Source organism: Microcaecilia unicolor, chromosome 2 (assembly GCF_901765095.1).
Source record: "Microcaecilia unicolor chromosome 2, aMicUni1.1, whole genome shotgun sequence".
NCBI classification, from domain to species: Eukaryota; Metazoa; Chordata; class Amphibia; order Gymnophiona; family Siphonopidae; genus Microcaecilia; species Microcaecilia unicolor.
In genome coordinates this window covers 29377828-29400275 of record NC_044032.1, presented here as the reverse complement: position 1 = coordinate 29400275, position 22448 = coordinate 29377828, and the positions used below count along the sequence as shown (strand labels likewise).

Genomic DNA, 22448 nt, shown 5'->3' with positions numbered 1-22448 from the left:
TTTTATCTCTGGTCTCATATTGTTACACTACCCCTTTTTGGTTTATCTAACTTTTCCTTCCACTGAATTATAAACTGCAATTTGTTGTGATCCAAACAAATTATTGGCTCCCAAATTAAGTCGGTAATGAAAAAGTTTATCAGATGATTATGATCTATAAGCAAAAAGGTCTAACTGATTACCCTTAATATGCATAGGTACCGAGGGAGGTGAGGTGTAAGCTAAAGCTTTCAGCAAATCATAGACCAGCTTTGACCTTGGGTCATCTAAGCTTTCTAATTAGGTATTAATCTCTTAACAATACATGTGCATATTTCAAACTAATAGAGACACAGTCCATACAAACATCCTGCACTAACCTCCAGTTCCCTGGAGGGCAAAAAAACACACAGCACAATGAATCATTTGTATTGTCCTGAACCGAACAGGCCATTATTTCCAAATAAGGTGTGACATAACTTGATATTAATTGCAGATTAAGAGGATTTGTAAATCACTGCTATATCGCCACCCTTCTTCCCCTCTCTTGTAAGATGAAATATTTCATATCCATTTGGACAAAGTTCCATAATGACAGGTCGGCCTTAAAACAAACCAAGTTTCTACTGTAAATACTATTCTCAGCTGACTTCCATAAGAACATAAGAATAGCCATAATGGGTTAGACCAGTGGTCCACCTAGCCCAGTATCATGTTTCCAACAGTGGCCAAGCCAAGTCACAAATACCTGGTAGTCACCCAAATAGTGGCAACATTCCGTGCTTCCAATCCAAGGGCAAGCAGTAGCTTCCCCATGTCTCTCTCAACAGCAGACTATGGACTTCTCCCTCAGGAACTTGGCCAAACCTTTTTTTTAAAACCAAGATACTCTAACCGCTGTTACTACATCCTCTGGCAAAGAGTTCAAGAGCTTATATTCGAGTGGAAAAATATTTCCTCCTGTTTGTTTTAAAAGTATTTCCATGTAACTTGTGTCCCCTAATGTTTGGGGTTTTTTTTTCTTTTGGAACAAGTACAAAAAAAAAAAAAATAGATTCACTTCTACTCGTTCTATACCACTCAGATTTTGTAGACTTCAATCATATCTCCCCCATCTACCCAATCTTTAATTTGATTTAACTATCGATTTTGCATTAATTATATGTACTGGCGTGGGAATATATGAAATCATATATTCCTTTTTCTTACATTAATCAATTGACATGAAGATAATACCTCTACTCAGCTGTTTGGATTTTACACTCCGACCTTCATAGGACTTTCTGGTATAAACCCACCTCTAAGAGTTTGTTGGTGAGTATTGAGGAATGATTTAACATGATGAAAATAATTTATAATCACAGGAATTCTTGTGCCCACATCATTACATAAAACATTCTAACTTTAGTAACATAATCACTAAAAAAAAATACAACAGCCATTTCTTCAACATTGCTGTGTTAACAATTGTGGTATTATACTAGGCCAGTGATGGGCAACCTTTTGAGTTTGGTGTGTCAAAATTTGCCAAAAAACCGAGCATAACTTGGGTGGTGTGTCACTTTGAGAAAAAAAACCATAATTTCGCGATATTTATAGTTTAAATAACAAAAATGTATAATTGTAATATATAACTGTTTTTAATAAACCAAAAACTAATTATTTAACTTACCTGCTTAGTGACTTCTTTGTTCATCTGTCGGTTTCTTTTGTTGGTCTTGATATTATTTAACTTGTGTGGGGTGCCGTGAACTAAGATAAGTGAGGGGGAGGGGGAATTCTTTAACTAACCTGTTATCAATAGAAATCAAACAAAATAAAACATGGAAAAGAAAATAAGATGATACCTTTTTTATTGGACATAACTTAATACACTTCTTGATTAGCTTTCGAAGGTTGCCCTTCTTCGTCAGCTAATCAAGAAATGTATTAAGTTATGTCCAATAAAAAAGGTATCATCTTATTTTCTTTTCCATGTTTTATTTTGTTTGATTTCTATTGATAACCTTAAGAGTGGACTAACACGGCTACCACACTCCTTAACTAACCTGGAAAGGAAAGAAAGAACAGCAGCAGCAGGGTGAGACTTGGAAAATGAAAATCAGCTCACACTGCACGTAATTCTCTGGAAGGTCTTCAGTAGATTGTCTTTCTTCCAGAGAACTATGCACCCCTCCCCCCCAGACTGAGAAATGCCTGCCCTGTTAAATCATGGCATAACCTGCTGTTATATTACTTATATTTATCCCAAACAATTTATCATGGGAGCCCATTCTTAAGAATCTTACCTCACTGTTATGGTGGCGGCTAAGCAAGGGGCAGGCAGGGCACAAGAGAAGAGTCAGAAGATAGAGACCAGACAGTCCCGCTGCAGCCTCATGCTCTCGTCGACTCGCGATTATTATGGCAGCGGCTGAAGAGAAGGCGGCAGGCTGCAGACAGTAGAAGTAAGCCGCTGCGCCTGCGTGCAGGATTATCACCAGCTGATGCTGAGCATGCAGGCACTGGCTGGCACGCGCACGAGCACAGACGCTGCCTCTAGCCTGCCTGTGTCGCCATCGCGCGTGCATCAGAGCAGAGGAGTTAAGAAGGTGAGGTGGTCGCGTGCTCATCGGAGGATTCTGTCGGGGAGTGCGGGGCAGATTTCAACATTCCCTTGATTTGTCGAGAAACCTGGACAAATCAAGGAAATGCTGAAATCCGCCACGTGTCAGCGAAAATGGCACACGTGTCAGTGCTGATACGCGTGTCATAGGTTCGCCATCAGGGTACTAGGCCAATAACGCCAGCATTTTTCAGCCGGTGTGCTGCGGCTGCTTCCCAGGTGTGCCGTGAGACTTTAGGAATCTCCATGACACTGCATGATTTTTTAAAATTATTTTTTTTCTCATTTCCAGCTGCATCTTTTTTTTTTTTTTTTTTTTCTTTCCTTGATGCTGCATTTTTCTCCTTCCTCCCCGAGTGCAAGTCAGGAGCTCTTCTGACACCGCTTCTTTCCCCCACTCCCCCTGTGGGTTCAAACACCTCTCCCGCTTCTTCCCATGCCTGCAGCAGCAGCAGCGATCACACACTGTCTGCAGCTGGCCCTGGAACCTTTCCTCTGCAAGTTCCACTCCCCCTCTCCCAGCTGATTCAATTTCCGGGAGCCTGGAACATGCAGAGGAAAGGTTCCAAGGCTAGCTGCAGACAGCGTGTGTTGATAGCTGCTGCAGCAAGGAGACAAGTTTGAAGTGCCTTGGGAAGAGGTACACTCGGACAGGAGGAAGCAAGAAATATGGGATTGAAACATCACAGGGCTGGGCAAATGGAGGGGAGAGCTGCTGGATTTGCAGGGGGGCGCAAGAGAGAAGTTTGACCATGCAGAGGGCATGAGAGATGGTAGATTGGCAGGAGAAGATGGTAAAAGATCTGGACCTGTGGGGGGGGGGGGGGGGAGATGCCAAGCTACCCAGGGGGGACCCAGAGAGGGGGGAAATAAAATGCTATAGTGGGGAGACGTGGGAGAAGGAGGGAAGAGGAAGGATGTTGGACTCAGTGGTAGGGACACATGCTGCACTGGGTATTGGAGAGGCGGAGAGAGATACTGTCCTGTGGTAGGATGGAGGGAAGATGAGGAAATGATGCTGGACATAGGATGAAGGGTGGAGAGAAGAGACAGATAGTGGACCATGTGGGAAGAATAGGAAAGATGTTGGGTAGAGAGAAGCTGGACATGGGAAGGGATAGAGAAACAGAAGGGAGATGATGGGTATGGAGGAGCAGAGGGACGGGGAAAGAGTCGATGCTGGGTAGAGAGAGGGTAGGAACTCGGGCTGGGAGGTGATTAGGGACACCAGAAGGGAAATACTAGACTTGGGGGGGAGCCTGTGGTCGGGGAAAAGGGTGATGTTGGATATGGGTTAGGGACACGGAGGGGTGATAACTGAACAGGGGGAGTAGGGATACAGAATGGAGATGTTGGGCAGGGGAAGCGAGATGCTGAATGTGGGAGTAGGATAGAGACAGGGACACAGAGGTAAGATAGATAAAATGGGTATGGAAGAAAAGAGGGGAGACAGGCTGCACACATAGGGAAGGGAAGAGGGGAGGGGAGATAGATTTGAGAAGGAGGCAGAGAAACTGGATGAAAGATCAGAAAGACACAGGGCAGGAGGTGAGGAACTGCAAATGGAAAGGAGGCCCTGGAAACAGTTGAGAGAACAGTGAGAAGAAAGCAGAATGAAAGATTGGGAACAAGATGATTGGAATAATAAAACCACCAGACTACAAATGTAGGAAAAATGATTTTATTTTCAGTTCAGTGTTTGAATTATGTTGGTGTTGAGAATTTACATCTATTGGCTTTATTTTTCACTGTACAGGAGGACATGTATTTCTTTATTAAGGTATACACATATGAGTTTATCTTGTTGGGCAGACTGGATGGACCGTGCAGGTCTTTTTCTGCCGTCATCTACTATGTTTATGTTTATATTTCTCTGGTGTTACACAACATGCAGAGTTTTTGTCTGCAGGTTTTTTTTTGTGGTTCCTTATTTTGTATCAGGTGAGAGTCATATTTTGTAACAGAGGTAAAGGATTCTGCTGGCTCGTGATGTCTGTGTAGGAATCTGTAACAGTCAATCTTGTTTCAGTTTCTCAGTAGCAGGGTATATTGGTGTTCTAATGTATTTCAGTAGCATATTTAAATGAAATAACTACTACTTCTGAAGATTACAGGTATGGGTTGGGATGGAATGGATCTTAGCAGGGACAGATGAGTATAGGTTACATTCCAGTGGTGTTCCTTGACAGTGTTTGCACCTTGGAAATGTGCCACGAGATGAAAACGGTTGAAAAATACCTGTATTGGGCAATAAGGAGAAAATTGGCTTACCTTAAAATATAAAACAATGATGGTCTCACAACAACATTTTTTAAACTGGTTTCTCTATCCTGACCAAACTGTTGCACTAAGTTTTTTTGTACAGAGGGGTGAGGCACACCCCTTCTTGTTGATCAATAAATTTAATATTGTATGTTATTCAAAAAGTGAGTAGGATCTTCAGTATACCAGAGGGAGTAAAAAAAATAGGTAGATAAAGGTTCCAACAGAGAGCATTGCCCTCTAATAATAGATCTGCCTAGTAGCTTGCCTCATAGTGAGGGAATAGTTTGGAATCAACTGCCTATCTCATTTGTTTATATGCAGCTGGGCTACTTAGGATTTATGACAACCTTTCTACTGGGCATTATATTCGTGGCTTCCTCCAAGATCTAGTTTAGAAATTGCTCTATCTCCTTTTTAAATGTAGGGCTTCAGCAGCCTAGTTCCACCCGTACTTTTACCTGGTAACAGTTACTTGGCCAGAAGAATCACTGAATCAGTGATCTTCAAGCCTCATTCATATGAGCTATACTCATGAATGCATCCTCATTGCTATGAAATTAAGCTCCTTAAAGATAATCAACACACATCAGTGTTTCACCTTCCTTTATTCCTAACTCTCAATGCATTATAATGAGAATTCTTTAAATTCTGGAATTCAGACAAGCTCATGTGCTTCCTAGAACTTGGTCTACACAGCTTTGTCTCCTTTGACTTCAAACTTCTGGTATTCCAGTAAGCATACTAGAAGATTGCTAGGCTGTATAGAGAGAGGAGTAACCAGCAGAAGAAAGGAGGTTTTAATGCCCCTGTATAAGACGTTGGTGAGGCCCCACCTGGAGTATTGTGTTCAGTTTTGGAGGCCGTATCTTGCGAAGGATGTTAAAAAAATGGAAGCAGTGCAAAGAAAAGCTACGAGGATGGTATGGGATTTGCGTTCCAAGACCTATGAAGAGAGACTTGCTGACCTGAACATGTATACCCTGGAGGAAAGGAGGAACAGGGGTGATATGATACAGACGTTCAAATATTTGAACGGTATTAATCCGCAAACGAATCTTTTCCGGAGATGGGAAGGCGGGAGAACGAGAGGACATGAAATGAGATTGAAGGGGGGCAGACTCAGGAAAGATGTCAGGAAGTATTTTTTCACGGAGAGGGTGGTGGACGCTTGGAATGCCCTCTCGCGGGAGGTGGTTGAGATGAAAACGGTAACGGAGTTCAAACATGCGTGGGATAGGCATAAAGGAATCCTGTGCATAAGGAATGGATCCTCAGAAGTTTAGCTGAAATTGGGTGGCGGAGCAGGTGAGGGGAAGAGGGGTTGGTGGTTGGGAGGCTAGGATAGGGGAGGGCAGACTTATACGGTCTGTACCAGAGCCGATGATGGGAGGCGGGACTGGTGGTTGGGAGGCAGGAAATACTGCTGGGCAGACTTATACGGTCTGTGCCCTGAAAAGGACAGGTACAAATTCAAGGTAAGGTATACACATATGAGTTTGTCTTGGGCAGACTGGATGGACCATGCAGGTCTTTTTCTGCCATCATCTACTATGTTACTATGTATACTAGTAAATTTGGCTATCATGTATAGTTACAAGTATTTTTTGACTAAGTTAAAATTTTATCACATAAAGGCTGCCTGGTGCAGTGGCTAATTGTTCATCACCCCATACTTTGTAGTACTTTCTGAACCAGTCTTCAGTGTCTTTGACAGGCTGGTCAAACAGTACTGAACAAACTGATCTGTTTAGCGCTCACAAACTTTCTAGTCCATTCCTCAGTAGAATATCAGAGGCAGGAGCACACCTGAGCTTGGTAGTCATCCACTTTATGCTAGATTTCAATCCTGTCCATATAGAAATCAGTTACTTCCCTGTAACAAGTTTACTCTGCAAATAGAATTAATTATGCGTGTATTTCCTCCCTGTTTCAAGATTTTTTTTTCTAAGCTTTAAACTAAGTGAACTATTGCATTAGGAAGGGCTATGTCTGTTCAGAACTCTACATTTTTTTTTTCTGAGTTCAGAGCTGTTCTCAGCCAATGACATCACTCTCTTGTATGTCTGCTTACTTCTGTCTACCAGGAACATGTTTACAGGTAAGTGATGTGGCCTTTTCTGGTGTTCTGCTAGAATTCTTGTGGAGCTGTTTAAGTGATTTTCCACTAACTAAATCTGCCTTTTTATACTCCAGTAGCTCATAGTTTTTTCTTTTTACCTATCAGTTTTTCTTTACCTAAATTTAGATTGGGTCCAGGACAAGTGCCATGTCTTTCTGCATAACTATCCAGAAGTTTTCTTCTTAATACTCCCCAACTTGGTCCTAGAAACCTGCAGTCTTGGGCCCTAGAGTCACCAGTGTGTGAAGACCTGTGAAATGGATGATCTAAGCTGGTATCTGAACCCATGTCCCCTGGATGACGTGCACAGTTTGAATTTTACTGGACGTTAAGACCTCATTCTCAGACTTCTATTTGACCTTGAAGCTTTTTGATATTTAGAGTGACTAAATGTACTACAAATTAGATTTTGGGGTCTAAAAATCCCACTTCTCATACTAATATTCCTTGTGACATCTAGCAAGTTACTTTATCTCCCATTTTCTTCAGGTACTGAAGTCCTTTCCCCAAAATGCTTACAATTTAACATACCTGAAATGGTGGAAGCCACCCTGAACTTGGAAATCCTAGAAAATGAAGTGAAATCCCTCAACTTGTTAATTTCTGTTTGAATAAACTGCAAAAATAGTTGCCTGAATTCAGTGTAATATTTTTACAAACTTGCACCATTCACTCTGGGAACTTTTTAACTATAGTGACCGATTGAGTTTGCTCTAGTTTGAGGTTTCCCTAGGTCAGACACATGCTACTAAGTAGTGTGGCTTGGATGCAACATATTTCAAAGTCTGAAGACACTAGGATGCAAAGATCTTAGTTTTTGATTCACCAGCACGAATTAATGATCTGAGAACTCAATCATTTTATAACTGTATTGTCTTTTTAACAGTAGTTCCCCAATTAATATAATTAATACTCTTAACATGTCTATTTTTAGAATGGAGACGTATGCATCTCAATTCTTCACCCACCAGTTGATGATCCACAAAGTGGAGAGCTACCATCAGAAAGGTGGAATCCCACACAGAATGTCAGGTAATGGTCTAAGCAATGTGTAAACATGTGAGGTTGAAAATCAGTTTGATTCTGACTTTGAAGATGTGGATGATTTACTATGAGTTCTTGGACCTAATACTGTTGACCACAGTTCTCTCTTGCTCATGAGGCTAAATCTTTCCACATTTTGTCCAATATTTGGATTCAAGGACCACATTAATGGCAGTTTTAACTTGTATAGTGTACTGGAGGCAGTCATATAACTCTAATATGCTACTTTACGTACTTAAAAAAATTGCTTGAGGCTTTGGTGCATTTAGTATCGAGTTAAATATTACAGCTTAAGCAATTTAAATATTTCATTTGCATCTGCAGTCATGATGGCAGTTATTTTAAAGTGAGTGTAGAAGGACTGCATAGCAAGATGTAATATCCAACAGTGTTCCAAAGAGCAGCACAGAATTTAAAGGGAAAAACAAATAGTCAGCCTTGCCTAAGGGCACTTGAAAACAAGTCTTGATTTAAAGAATGTATGACTATTTCCCTTTTTGTATCTAGAAAGTTCTGTTTTTATGGTTTGGTACATCCAAACTGCATAGAACTATTTGGTGGCTTGTGGTTATAGCCCCAATCAACACAAGATTTTATTTTTTTTGTTACATTTGTACCCTGCGCTTTCCCACTCATGGCAGGCTCAATGCGGCTTACATGGGGCAATGGAGGGTTAAGTGACTTGCCCAGAGTCACAAGGAGCTGCCTGTGCCTGAAGTGGGAATCGAACTCAGTTCCTCAGTTCCCCAGGACCAAAGTCCACCACCCTAACCACTAGGCCACTCCTCCACTCCAGAGTTTTCTAGTAGATTTCTTTTGTAATATTTCCTTTTGGTTTATGATATATGGATTTAATCACTTCTGTACAAGCAGGTTTTGCTTGGTTATTTATGATTGTATCCATAATCATATAGCAAATAAAAATTGAACAGAAATGGAGCTTATTGATGGGCTTAAAATCCACATGTGGGACTAGGCCAATAAAGGGAGAAAAAAAGTGGGTAGTAGGTAATACTAGTGGTGTATTTACAGCCGTCTTTGACAAATCCAGAGTGCTGGGTTGTCATGGCACCCAAAAATTGCCGTCTAGTACCTGGGATTTTATACCTGTTTTGTGTGTTAGCTACTGTTAAAGCAGGTATTTCTCTTCTGTCCACTTCATGTGACTTTTCTGACTTGTCAGATTTTGAGCTGCGCTTTGCAGGAACTCCTGTCTGACAAGAACTAGTAGTCCTGCACCACTACTGAAACAGCTGCTGCAACAAAGGAGCTGGACAGTTATTTGAAAGAGTACCCATTGAATTTTTGTTTTTACCTGTGTGCCTTGATATTGCATTCCTGCTCTCACCTGGACCAAAATTTGAGAGTGGAGGATGCAACTTTTACTATGGCCTCTACTAACCTGCTTGCTAGATATTCTCAGAACAGTGGTTTTGGTTTTTTTGTTCATTTTGTTTGCTCTTCCCCTTTCAGTGGCTGAAGGTTTTTTTTTCTGTATTCAGCTTGCCTTAAATTTGAAAAGCAAGAATAAAACAATGTAAATGCAAAACAAGCTTTGTTTAGAGCATTTTAATTCTACAGAGACGTTCTAAAAATTCTTTGAAGTTAATTGTTTTTAGTACAAGATTATTGGTTTGTCCCAAGATGTGTTGTACCCTTTTTTTCAGATCTGTTATGTTCTTGTTTGTTAACTCATCTTAGGGGCCCTTTTACTAAGCTGCGGTAAAAGGGGCCCGTGCAAACGGCCATTTTCGCTGTGCGCCAGTGCCTCTTTTACCAAGATAATCATGTACCTTCCCCAGGCTTGAAAGGGTGCAGGGGTGTTCAATGTCGATCCTCAAGGGCTGCAACACAGCCAGGTTTTCAGGATTTCCACAATGCATGCAAATAGATATCATGTATATTCATTGGGGAATTCCTGTAACCCGAGTGGGCTGCGGCCCCTGAGGAGTGGCATTAAACACCTCTGTCCTATGGCCAATACCCCAGCTTTCTGAGCCTCATTATTGTTAAACTTGCTATACTGCTTTCATTGCAAGGAAATTAGAGGTTTACAATAAAATCAATAAAAACAACAGAAAAGAAAACCAGTTGTAGATAGTGTTTGGTTGCATTAGTTATTTCCTATCTGTCCCACAAAGAACGTAGTCGAAGACATGAATACAAAGACAGTCCAAATTTAACAATTCACGCAGCTAAACTGTTCCCTGACCTCCCATTGCAGATTCAAGCCAAACCTTAATATAGAAAGCGTGCTGAAACAAGTGGGTCTTTAATAGATTATGAAAGGATGTGTAAGATATTTCCAAGTTGAATGCACTGTGGTAATGAATTCCATAGTGCTGGTGAAATAAAATAGAATGCACTAGATCTGGTGGATTTCCATCTAGGTTTCGAGGGGTGTGGGGAGGACTAGCCTGTTAGTGAATGTAAAGTGTGAGAAGATGTGTAGGGAATCGCCAAGGAAGCAAGGTAGACAGGGGAACCACTGTAAAGAACCTTGTTGGTCAAAGTAAGTTATAAACTTAATCCTGAAATCAATGTGTAACCAAGGAAGTTGTCAGAGGAGAGGTGAACTATGATCAAAGCAGGATGCCTGACAGAGTATACAGGCTGCGGTATTTTATAGTTTGTAATCTATTAAGATAGTTTATTTATTTTATTTTATTGTTTATTCATTTTCATTAAATAACAAGCTATTACACTTGACAGGAAATTCAGAAAAAGAAAATATTACAATAACACCAGTTTAAAGTAAACATTAATAATTTCTTCTTTAGATCACTAATTCAAGGGGTGAGCGTAAGGAAAAAGAAGACTTCTTAAATCAATAATATCTGCCCCAGAGGAAATATGCTTAACACACTTTCTCGGTCCCGTAAATCATATTATACCATAATAATGGGAAATGACGTTAACCAACTTTCTTTACAGTTATAAATTCTTTCAATTGTTCTGGTTGAAAAAAGATATTTCCTTGTCATCAAGCAGATGAAGCCATTACGTATGGGTTATGTCCATCAACCAGCAGGGGAGATAGAGAGCACTCAAACTTTTACAGTGCCCTCTTGGCCAGCTAGCTCCACTGCCTCTTCAGTATTCTCTATCTCCCCTAGCAGGGTGGCTGCAGCTTGTTCGAGCTCCAGAAAAATCTGCCGGGAGGTGATTCCTGGCTTGCCAGTTGTTAACCGGGGTGTTGGAGGCTATAGCAGCTTCACTTTAAAGGCACATAGGTTAGCCCTTTCCCTGCCTTACCCATACCTCTATGGATGTGGACATATTGCCTTGCTTTCCCTGTCCTTTCCCACCAACAGTGGATGCAGGCATATAGGTTCGCCCTTTCCCTGCCTTTCCCACTCATCTGAGCCTCCGGAGTCTTCAATACCTCTGCTTTCCTCACAGCTTATTTAATGACACATTTACACGGGTAATTCAAATAAAAGGAGGCTCCCAGTTTTAACACTTCAGGTCTCATAGAAAGAAAGAGTTTTCTCCTTTCTTGTGTTTGCTTGGTTATATCTGGGTACATCCATATCTTTTCCCCCCGGAACAAAACATGCATCTTTTTAAAGTACATACGTTTTACTGCATCTTGGTCTTGTTGAAAAACAAAAGACACTACTACTACTACTTAACATTTCTAGAGCGCTACTAGGGTTACGCAGCGCTGTACAATTTAACAAAGAGAGACAGTCCCTGCTCAAAGAGCTTACAATCTAATAGACAAGTGAACGGTCGGTCCGATAGGGGCAGTCAAATTGGGGGTAGTTCTTGCAGAAGCAGCTGTTAGAGATGTTTCTAATATCTCGGATATATTTAACTGTTTTTCTGGTACCTCTGATGGTAAGGCTTGAAGGGTATCGTCCACTGATTTTTTTTGTATGTATATAATATATTTTATTCAATGGTGGAAAAGAGTCTGGGGTAAAGTTTAATACTTCTAAGAGATATGTTTTAAAGGCTTCCTGTGGATTGATTCCAAACTCCTGAGGAAAGTTCAAAAAACGTAAGTTCAACCTACGGTTGTAGTTTTCTATTTGTTCAAGTCGACAGTGGATTATGCTATTATCCTTAATTACCGAGGCTGATACTCCTTGCAACTGAGAGATATCGTCTTTAACAGCCTTAAATTGCTTAGAAGTATTTAGGGAAAGTTTTAAATGTTCAACGGTACCTAGTAAGGTTGCAATCTCTTGTGCTGTTCTGGCCGTCGTCAATTCCACTCTCTGGAGAGCGTCCCAAATGCTCTCCAGAATCACCTCTGTCGATCGATCCCTCTTAGCTGGCTCAGCCAGGATTTCCTCCATCTCTTGGCCGCCTGAATGGCTCGCCCCTCGAGTTTCTCGATCGTCGACCGATACCCCTTCCACTTCCGGGTCGAGCAGGTCTCGCCTGGAGAGGCGACCATCGGGCGGCAGCGGCGGATGATGATCCGGAGGGGAGAATGACACATCTAGCCCCAAGACTCCAAGGGTGTCTTCCCCCGTGGCTTCAGCAGGGCCCCTCTCGGTAGGTTGGACCGGTTGCCTCGTGGCATAGCGCTCGATAGTTTGTTGTTGCGGGGGTAGTTTTACGGCGGCCGAGGAAACCATCTTAACTATCCCCTTACACTTTGTATGGGGCATATTTCTTGAAGAAAAAAAGTTTTATTCTCCAAACTGTCGAGAGCTAGCACCAGGAGAACTTAGTGTGCTGCCATCTTGACACGCCCCCTTAAGATTGTTTAGTAATCCCTGCATAGTTGACATTTGCAATAATCCGTATCTAGAACAAAGAAAGGCATAAAACAGAGAACATCAAAATCCAGTAAGTTATGAATTGATCTTAACGTACGCAAAAAAAAAAAAACTGTTTTAACAACTTGAGATCTGAGATCCAAAGGACAGAGCTGAATCCAGAATGACAGATATTGAAAAGATGGAATGGGAATAATGTGCCTGTCAAAGAAGTAATAGTTGGTGGAGATGACCCAGTAACCCAACAGGCTACTATCTTTTCGGGGTTCAAAACTAAGCGATGATCTTTAGCCAACATGCTACAAGATACAAACAATTTTGAATTGACTGTAAATCAGTGGAGTTCAGGTCAGTGTAATAGACTAAAAGAAAATGGTTGACGTAAGAATAAGAGCTGATCCCAGAGACTGAATATGTAGAGCCAAACAAAAAGCATTGTGGAGAGCACCAGTCCCTGGGGAGGACACCACATGTCAGGGAAGAAGGAGTTGAGATGAAAACTGTACTACCTGAAAGGATCACTGTCCAAGGCTCAAACACAGCTTCTCTGTCTCCTCAAAGGTTATTTTTCTTTTTGCTTGAACCCTTCCTCAGCTTGCTGCCTACCTTTTTCAGGCCTCACTGGACCCCCACAGACCTCTAGTGTATAGGTTTTTAATCCATCCATAGAAAGTGGCATTATATCTACATATAAATAAGAGAAAATTCATGACATGAGAGGTCTGTAATATATTATTACTCTTACTTTAAGTATGTTAACTCTGGTAGAAATTTCATGCACATGTCTCCCATGGCAGTATGGATATGACAGTTTTAATCAAATAAGTTAATAAACATCCAGCATTTTTCTGCTATCCCAGCTAACATAATTCCAGCCCCAGCATCAGTTGACATCTTGATAGCAATCTCTCACAATAGGGGTGATGTCGCAGACAGCTTGCAAACAGGAAGCTATTCCAGCTTGGTATTTAAAAGCTTCTGAACTGCCTTACTGCACGTGCTCATTATTTCTGCGTACTGCTTTCACACAGAACCATCTTGGTTTTCATCTTTCCATGGAGCGGGTCAGTTGCATGTCACTGGAGCTCGTGTAGACGTTTTCACTTCTATCCTGTTAAGTTTTTCAGCTTTGTCAAGTTGCGGTTTTGTGGTGCCAGTTCCCAGTAACATCCTACTTATTTTCATTTATTTTTCACACATAACCCAGTATAGGCATTGTTTCAGAACCTTGGGCACCTTGCCATGATCTTTTCAAAAATCTATTCTCTGGGGCTATTTCTTTCCAGAAGACGTGTCTCAAAAAAAGTGCTCCTCCCCCCGTTTCTCTAAGAAGTGTAGCAGGACCATATCTATAACAGAACTCAACTAATGCCTGTACCTTGGGCAGACTGGATGGACCGTGCAGGTCTTTTTCTGCCGTCATCTACTATGTTATGTTAACGTTATGTTACCTGGGGCTTGACCATGATCCATGTTGCTGTAGATGGCACTTCTCCCAAAGACATCTGTGAACAAACATATTTAGTGTTAGTAAGTCCAGGATATTGGTATAGTATAGCACTTTTATGGGCCCCAAAGCTGCTTCAGATGTGAAGGATGCTTTGTCAGTGTATTGATCACCTTCAAATGGGACTCTGAAGATGACCAGTCCCAGTGGCCTCTAGCCATGCTCAGTGTCAGAAAGATTCTACCTAGGCTAATGCCAGGGGCTCATGATGTAGAGTGGTAGGCAGAGGCTGGCATATAGCCCCAAGATGACAGAAGTCACTGGTGTCCTCGAAGTGCTCCTAAGTTAGAGGGGGTAAAACAGTCTTCACATACCCAAGAGCCAGCATGTGATACTTCAGTGCCTCATGGATGTGACTATTCCTACTAAATTCCCCATGCTGACTGTCCCATTAAACCATGTTTGTGTTTCATAATTGTATTCTTTATAATAGTTTCCATTATTTTGCCTGTCACTGAAGTCAGGCTTACTGGTCTATAATTTCCCAGATCACTCATTGTACTCTTAAAAATCGGTGTTACATTGGCCACCCTCCTATATTCAGGTACTACAAACGATTTTAATGACTGGCTACAGATTACTAATAGCAGATCAGCTATTTCATGTTTCAGTTCTTTCAGTACCCTTGGATGCATGACATCCAGTCCAGGTGATTTACTACTCTTTAACTTGTTGATTTGGCTCAGTACATTTTCCAGGTTTACTGAAATTTTTTAGTTCCTCCGCATCATCACCCTTGAAAACCATTTCTGGTACAGGTAGATCTCTTACATCTTCTGTAAAGAGTGAAGCAAGAATTCATTCAGTTTCTCCGCTATGGCCTTGTCCTCCCTGAGTTGCCCCTTTGCTCCTTCATGATCTAACGGTCCCACGGATTCCCTCACAGGCTTTCATCTTCTAATGTACCTGAAAAAGTTGTTACTGTGAGTGTTTGGCTCTGCGGCAACTTTCTCTTCATATTCTTTTAGCCTTATGTATCACTGTTCTGTAGCCAGCTTGCCAGCACTTATGTTGATTCTTATTCTCTTCATTTGGATTCTTTTTCCACCCTTTGAAGGATGTTCTTTTGGCTCCAATAGCCTCTTTCACTTAACCATGTTGGCTGTCGTTTGTTCTTTCCAATTTGTAAATACATGGAATACATCTGGTCTGGGCTTCCAAGATGGTATTTAAATAACAATGTCCATGCCTGATTTATAGTCCTAACCTTCACAGCTGATCTGTTTAGCTTCCCCCCCCCCCCCTCTCATTTTCAGTCACCATTTCAAAAAGTAAATGCTGCTACAGTAGCTTTCCTTTGACTTCACTCCAGATATCAGCTCAGATTTGATCGTGTTATGATGGTTTCCCAGCAGACACAACACCGTTACCTCTCGTACCATGCCCTGCATTTCACTAAGGACTAGATCTAAAATAGCTCCCCCTTTTGTCAGCTCTTGAACCATTGAGCCTGCCATGAGTGGGTAAGTGCGGGGTACAAATGTAACATAAATTTAAAAAATGATCATTTATTACCTCTAGAAATTTTACCTCCCTTGCACTCCTTGATGTAACATTTATCCAGTCAATATTGGGGTAATTGAAATGAAGAAGACAAAATCACCTCCTACTTTAAGGTCAGAACCCACTGCTGTTTCAAAAAAAATAGTGGAGCAAAAAGACCTCAGAAAATCAAGAGCTTCAAACAAAACAGCTGAAAATAATAGAAAGCTCACCTTTAGTCATTTAAAAAACAAAAAAAAAAACCTCCACAAAAAAAAAAAAACAGTGAGTGCCTTACAAAAAGCAGGAACTCGCTGTTCTGTTTGATATTTGGATTTTTAAACTTATTGTGGAGTTTATGTTGGGGTCTATGTATTTTCACACACTAGATAATTGCCCCCCATTAGAGCTTACCTCAACTGATAATTGCTGGAATACCCACATTCTTGGAGTTTATTTTCTTACACTAATAAAACAAAATAATACTGTCATACTCAGAAGTGAAAGGAAAAGTTTATTCTGGAAACAAGTAAATAGTAGCTCAAGCAGAGTCTATTGCAAGTCTGAAATACAGAAAGAAATAATTAGAGAGACTTCCTTATTTCCATGCCAGTTCACTGCCCTCAATTTTTATACAATTGGTTTAGCACAAGTTAGACAATCCGGAAACTAATTTACCATTTTAGCACATTCCACCAACCAATCATCTACTTTCCTGTTCCAAATACATCTGACCTATTCTGACAATTATCAGTTCATATCCTAATCCCTAAAATAGCAGTTATGCCTCCTGGGTCTCAAGGTCGTTATCTTCATCCACCACCTGGCTTCTGTGACTGTCTAAAAAAAAAAGAAACTTTTCCAGCTTCTATAAAGATCATATTCTTTCTTATAGGGACTTGATATTATAAAGTAATATCATGTAAAGTATGAGCCTAAGCAGAATGATATACTTATTATATATATATATATATATATATATATATATATATAAAAAGGAACTTCACCTTTATTATTATACCTTTTGTCTGTTCTATAAAAGCATATAATAGAATCAGTAACTGTTTAATGTTATGCCTTGGGTCATGACCCTTACATAAGCTCTCTGTTTCCTTTCACATTCTGTCTTTTTTTTCTCTCTCTCTCTCCCAGATCTTAAACTTCCCTTTCAGCAGTACCAGGTGCATGCCCACCTCTCTATTTCCCATCTCATGACTGCCCAAGTTGTCACACTTTGATGCGTAAATATGCTTGGACCCAGTCTGATACGGGAAGTGTGTGAGCTATCTATCTATCTATCTGTTATTTTTCACAATTTCAACCTGTAAGCCAAGGCTGAAATTATCACACAGAATAGAATAGTTGTAGTTATTGGAGGGGGTGGGGGTGGGGATAAAGGATTCTTACAGGTAACCCCTTGTGTTCATTATTCAGAGGGGTGCTCTGAAGATAAAAACATCAGGGCCCAAGCCTCCCTAAAGCTCCCTATGTTTATGACCAGTGATGAAGTTGAGCTTTCTACTGTTTTCAGTTGTTGCTGTTCTGTTTGAAGCTCTTGATTTTTGAGGTCTCTTCTCGCCACAATTTTTTGTGAAACAGCAGTGGGTTCTGACTGTGAAGTAGAAGAGGTGATTTTGTCTTTCCTTGATTTTTTTTTTTTTGTCCATCTTTTGTCCTGTGATCATTTTTTTGATGAGATAATTGAAATTACCCTTTATACTGTTGGCCAATTTTACCATATTTCCTAATTCCCTCTTTAACATATCCCCCCCCCCCCCCTCCCTTTGATTGTTCTTCTTCCACCAGGTCTCTTTATACACCTGTTATATCTACCTCTTCATTTACTGCTATGTACTTTAACTGTTTTGCATTTTCAAAAGTCATTTGACAGAGTACCTCGTGAGAGACTCCAGAGGAAAGTGGAGAATCGTGGGATAGGAGGTAGTGTTCTATTGTGGATCAAAAACTGGTTAAAAGATAGAAAACAGAGTAGGGTTAAATGATCAGTATTCTCAGTGGACAAGGGTAGATAGTGGGGTTCCCCAGGGGGTCTGTGCTGGGACTACTGCTTTTTAACATAGTTATAAACTATCTAGAGATGGAAGTAACTAGCAAGTTAATTAAATTTGCTGATGACGCAAAGTTATTCTAAGTTGTCAAATTGCAAGAGGACCTTACGAGACTGGGAGAGTGGGCATCCAAATGGCAGATGATGTTTAATGTGCGCAAGTGCATGTGAGAGAGAGGAATCTGAACTTACAGCTATGTGATGTAAGGTTCCACATTAGGAGTCACAGACCAGGAAAGTGATTTAGGTGTCATTGTTGATAACGTTGAAATTCTGTGCTCGGTGTGCAGCGGCAGCTAAGAAAGAGAATAGAAGGTTAGGTATTAGGAATGGAAAACAAACATGAGAAAGTTGTAATGCCTTTATATCGCTCCATGGTGCAACCACACCTCAAATACTGTGTGCAATTCTGCATCTCAAAGATATAGTGGAATTAGAAAAGGTACAGAGAAGAGCAGCAAGTAATAAAGGGGATGGGATGACTTCCTATGAGTAAAGGCTAAAGCGGCAAGGGCTCTTCAGCTTGGAGAAAAGGCTGAGGGGAGGTATGATAGAGGTCTATAAGATGAGTGGAGTGGATCTGGTAGACATGAATCTCGTTTGCTCCTTCAAAAATACTAGGAGTAGGAGGCATGCAAAGAAGTTACAATGTAATACATTTAAAACAAATTGAAGAAAATATTTCTTCACTCAAGATGTAATTAAACTCTGGGATTCATTGCCAAAGAGTTTGGTAAAAGCAGTTAGCTTAGCGGGATTTAAAAAAAGGTTTGGATAATTTCCTAAAAGAAAAGTCCATTAACCATGAATAAGATGGATTTGGGGAAAATGCGCGTATTTCTAGGATAAGCAGCATAACATATACTGTTTTGGGATTTTGCCAGGTACTGGATTGGCCACTGTTGGAAACAGGATTCTGGGCTTGATGGACCTTCAGTCTGGTCCAGTATGGCAACGCTTATGTTCTTACGTTCTATCTTATTTTTTTATGCTTCTAGCATTGGTATACAAAAATTTCCCTTGCATCTACAAGCAGCTTAGAAGTTGACAGGGATAATTTCCATTCTTTACTCCGCTGTTCCCTTACACTCCTGGATTTCTTTCACTATTGTTGAAATCTCTCTATTGGGATTCCTTAATGGCCTTTTTTAATATCCTTCAAGGATACTGCAGACCAAACGCACTCCTGAGTGACTGTCAACTTTCTCTCCATTTCAGTTTTAAAAGCCTCTTTCTCTTTTTTTTGGTGCTGCAGCCTGGTTCTATCCCAGTTAAGGTGCAGTTCATCCTTTTAGAATAGACTCCCCCTTTTCCAGAATGTTGTGCACTTGCTAACAAATCTAAATCCCTCATCCCTGTACCATCATCTCAACCACACATTAAGACTTCAGATCTCTGCCTGCTTCTTGAATCTTGTGTGTGGAATGGGGAGCATTTCTGAAAATGCTGCCCTGGAGGATTTGGATTTTAGCTTTCCATCTGAGCCTACATTTTGCTTCCAGAGCTTCCTTATCACATTTTCCCATGTCACTGGTATCCACATGTACCAAGAAGACATCTGTCTCCTCCCCAGCACCATCTCGAATTGTATCTAGGTGAAAACATGAGTAACTAAGAATTATGTTCAAATGTGAGGTAGCTCAGGAAAGTAAGACAGGTTCTCAGTGAATTATAATGAATGTGTGCAACTCTGGGTCAGGCCCTGAAATCGGGCTTCCTATTACTCTTTACCAATAATAGAGATGGTATACAACAGATAAAGGTAGCAGGTGATGTTCGTGCAGGACACCAGATGAGCAACTGGATTCAGAAGAGCCCCAGCAGTGAAGTAGCAGATAAAATGACTGGTGGACACCTGAAATGATTATATCGGTCGGATGGTAGCATCAGGCTAGTATTCTTGGTTTGCAGGGCTTTACGTTGGTAAATATGCAGTTATTGGAATTAGGAAAGTCCTTGAAACCAGGCACCAGAGTGGGTGGGGGTCATGCTGGTATCTGTACACAAAGTGCAGGGCACAGTTTGTGCAATAAAGATATCAGCTAAGTAGTCCGGTTCCAGCTGATGGGTGAATTCAGGTTAAAATTCACCCTGCATTGAGCTCTGTTCTTGCAGAAGGTTGTCAATCCAAGCTTTGTATTAAATTTACTCTATATAGACGAGGGGCCTGGAGCCCTTACGGTTACCCCCACCCCCTTTATTTCAAAATGGCTGGCAAACAAGTACTTTGCAGCTTGAAATACTAATACATTGTACACTAAAATTGTGACTGTGTAAGTGGAGCGAATTTGTAGCTTTACAGTGCTTTCTGATAGCACTATATAAGATGGGGACAGCCTGAAGTATAATGGTATGTTTAGCACTCTAGGGTCAGGAAAATACAAGGTATATCCCCAGACCACACAGATCTAAGTTCTAGCTTCTGAGCAATACTGACAAGCAACAGACACAAGGCCCAAGTTATATGAATAGAAATGTATTCTATCAACAAGTAAATTACTGGAATGAAGGAGGCAACAAGTATGGGAAGGTTATGCACAATGCTGGGTCATTCAAAGAAAAATAACTTGCACTTATTAAAAGGGGTTTAAAGTAAATACACACTTAGGCCCTAGGCCCGGAATTCAGGGGCCACCTGCTTATTACCCAGTAGCAGTACAGAGCTGGTTTTATACAGCCTGATGTCTTCTCCTGGAGATGTGTGGCAGGAGGCAAGCAGGAGCTCTGAAGAGTCCCATCAGTGCAGGGAGGTGTAGAAGAAGTCGGAGTATTATGAACTAGGATATATGAGAGGATGTTTGCTCAGATCTGGTGAGATCATCAGATAACGTTTGGACCACAGAGGTGTTCTTATATACCATTTCTAGCTATAGCATGTGGCCGTGGTTAACATAAAACATCACTCCTTGTTCTGGACCTTTTGACCTGGCAAATCACTAGAATGTCCATTTTGCATCAGCAAAGTGCAGTTTCAGGAACTCTTGCACCAAACAGACTGAACAGTCTAATTATGTGTGCTCTGTGGCCACCTTCCATGCCCAGGCTCCGAATTGACTGGGTTAACCTGACTTGGGGTACATGTCACTGTACAAGAATGTTAGGTGAATGCATTAGGTAAGTAGTTCTAACCAATTCCTCCTTGCTGAAGGCGGAGCATGGTAAAATCAGGGTACAGTTTATGCTGTATTGATATATGGCTTAAAGTATTTGGTGCTAGGGTTACCATCTGTTAGTGGTCACATATGTATATGATAGGATTTACAGTATCTGGTTGTTACCACTTACTATAACATTTTACAATAGTCTGTACTACATGCAGATAAACTTTATGGTAAATTTATGCAATTCAGCTCTTATAGGCATATTCTGGAGTTGCCACAAGACCTTTTTGTAATACTTTTGGTTTCTACTTCATTGAGTAATGTTTTGAAAATATTCACAGCTGTGGTTATTTCATCAGATTTGTTGAGGAGTGTGGTAGCCGTGTTAGTCCACTCTTAAGGTTATCAATAGAAATCAAACAAAATAAAACATGGAAAAGAAAATTAAGATGATACCTTTTTTTATTGGACATAACTTAATACATTTCTTGATTAGCTTTTGAAGGTTGCCCTTCTTCCTCAGGATTTCTATTGATAACCTCAGATTTGTTGTACTCTCCCTCCCACTAACACTGGATTGCCTATTGAGATCATGTCCAAACTCTTGGCATCAGAATGTACCTTTCTCTATTTGTACCTGGGGCAATGGAGGATTAAGTGACTTGCCCAGAGTCACAAGGAGCTACTACTATTTATCATTTCTATAGCGCTACAAGGCATACACAGTGCTGTACACCATACACAAAAGACAGTCTCTGCTCAAAGAGCTTACAATCTAGGTAAGACAGGTAAACAGAACAATTCAGGGTAAGGGAGCTGCAGTGGGAATCGAACCCGGTTCCCCAGGTTCAGAGTCTGCTGCACTAACCACCAGGCTGCTACTCCACTTCAGGGAGCAGGGATTTTATTCCAAGTATTTCCTGATCCCAGAGAAAAGGAGGACTCAAATCTCTCCTGGACTTAAGGACATTGAGTGTATTCCTTGTGTTTAAAATAATAGTAATTTTAAATAGCTTCTAGATGCACTTAAATCTATTTTTTGTTAAAAGGAGATTGGCTGTGCTTCCAGGGTCTAGGATGCTTAGTCTACATCCAAGTTGCAGGAAATGCCATTTGACAGGCAATCACCATCTCTAGTATCACATAGTGCTCTTAGCCTAGCATTAGGACCCCACATTCACGCACCCCTCCCCCCATTCATCCCTAAACAGTCATCATTTTTAAAATATCTGCTACTTATGGGCACCTTTTTTGCCTGCTCCCCGTCCATTGTTGTCGGAACAGGAGGAGCCGCAGGTGCCGAGGCAGCTTCCCCTCTGGTTTACCTTTCAGTTTGTTTCTGTCATACAGCAGCATTACAGAGAAAGTTGTTGACTGTGCTGCCCCGGAATCTCCTCTCTGCCTCACTCTGCCCCATAGCTTACTGTTCCGCAGGGGTGCAGCAGAAATGAGACTTCTGGGCTGGCACAGCCAAATTTCTCTGCTGTTGCTGTACAACAGAAACAAGCTAAAAGGTAAACTGGAGGGGGAGGTGTGAAAGAG

At 41.0% G+C, this 22448-nt stretch overlaps 1 protein-coding gene across 1 annotated transcript in view; it reads left to right on the top strand.

Annotated features, from left to right (window-relative positions):
• The window catches only part of UBE2R2 (ubiquitin conjugating enzyme E2 R2), a 155097-nt gene that overhangs the window by 77215 nt on the left and 55434 nt on the right, over nucleotides 1–22448 (top strand). The window contains exon 3 of the mRNA XM_030192873.1: nucleotides 7903–8000. Within this exon, the coding sequence (XP_030048733.1) occupies nucleotides 7903–8000 (98 nt within the window). The remainder of the gene's footprint in view (nucleotides 1–7902; nucleotides 8001–22448) is intronic.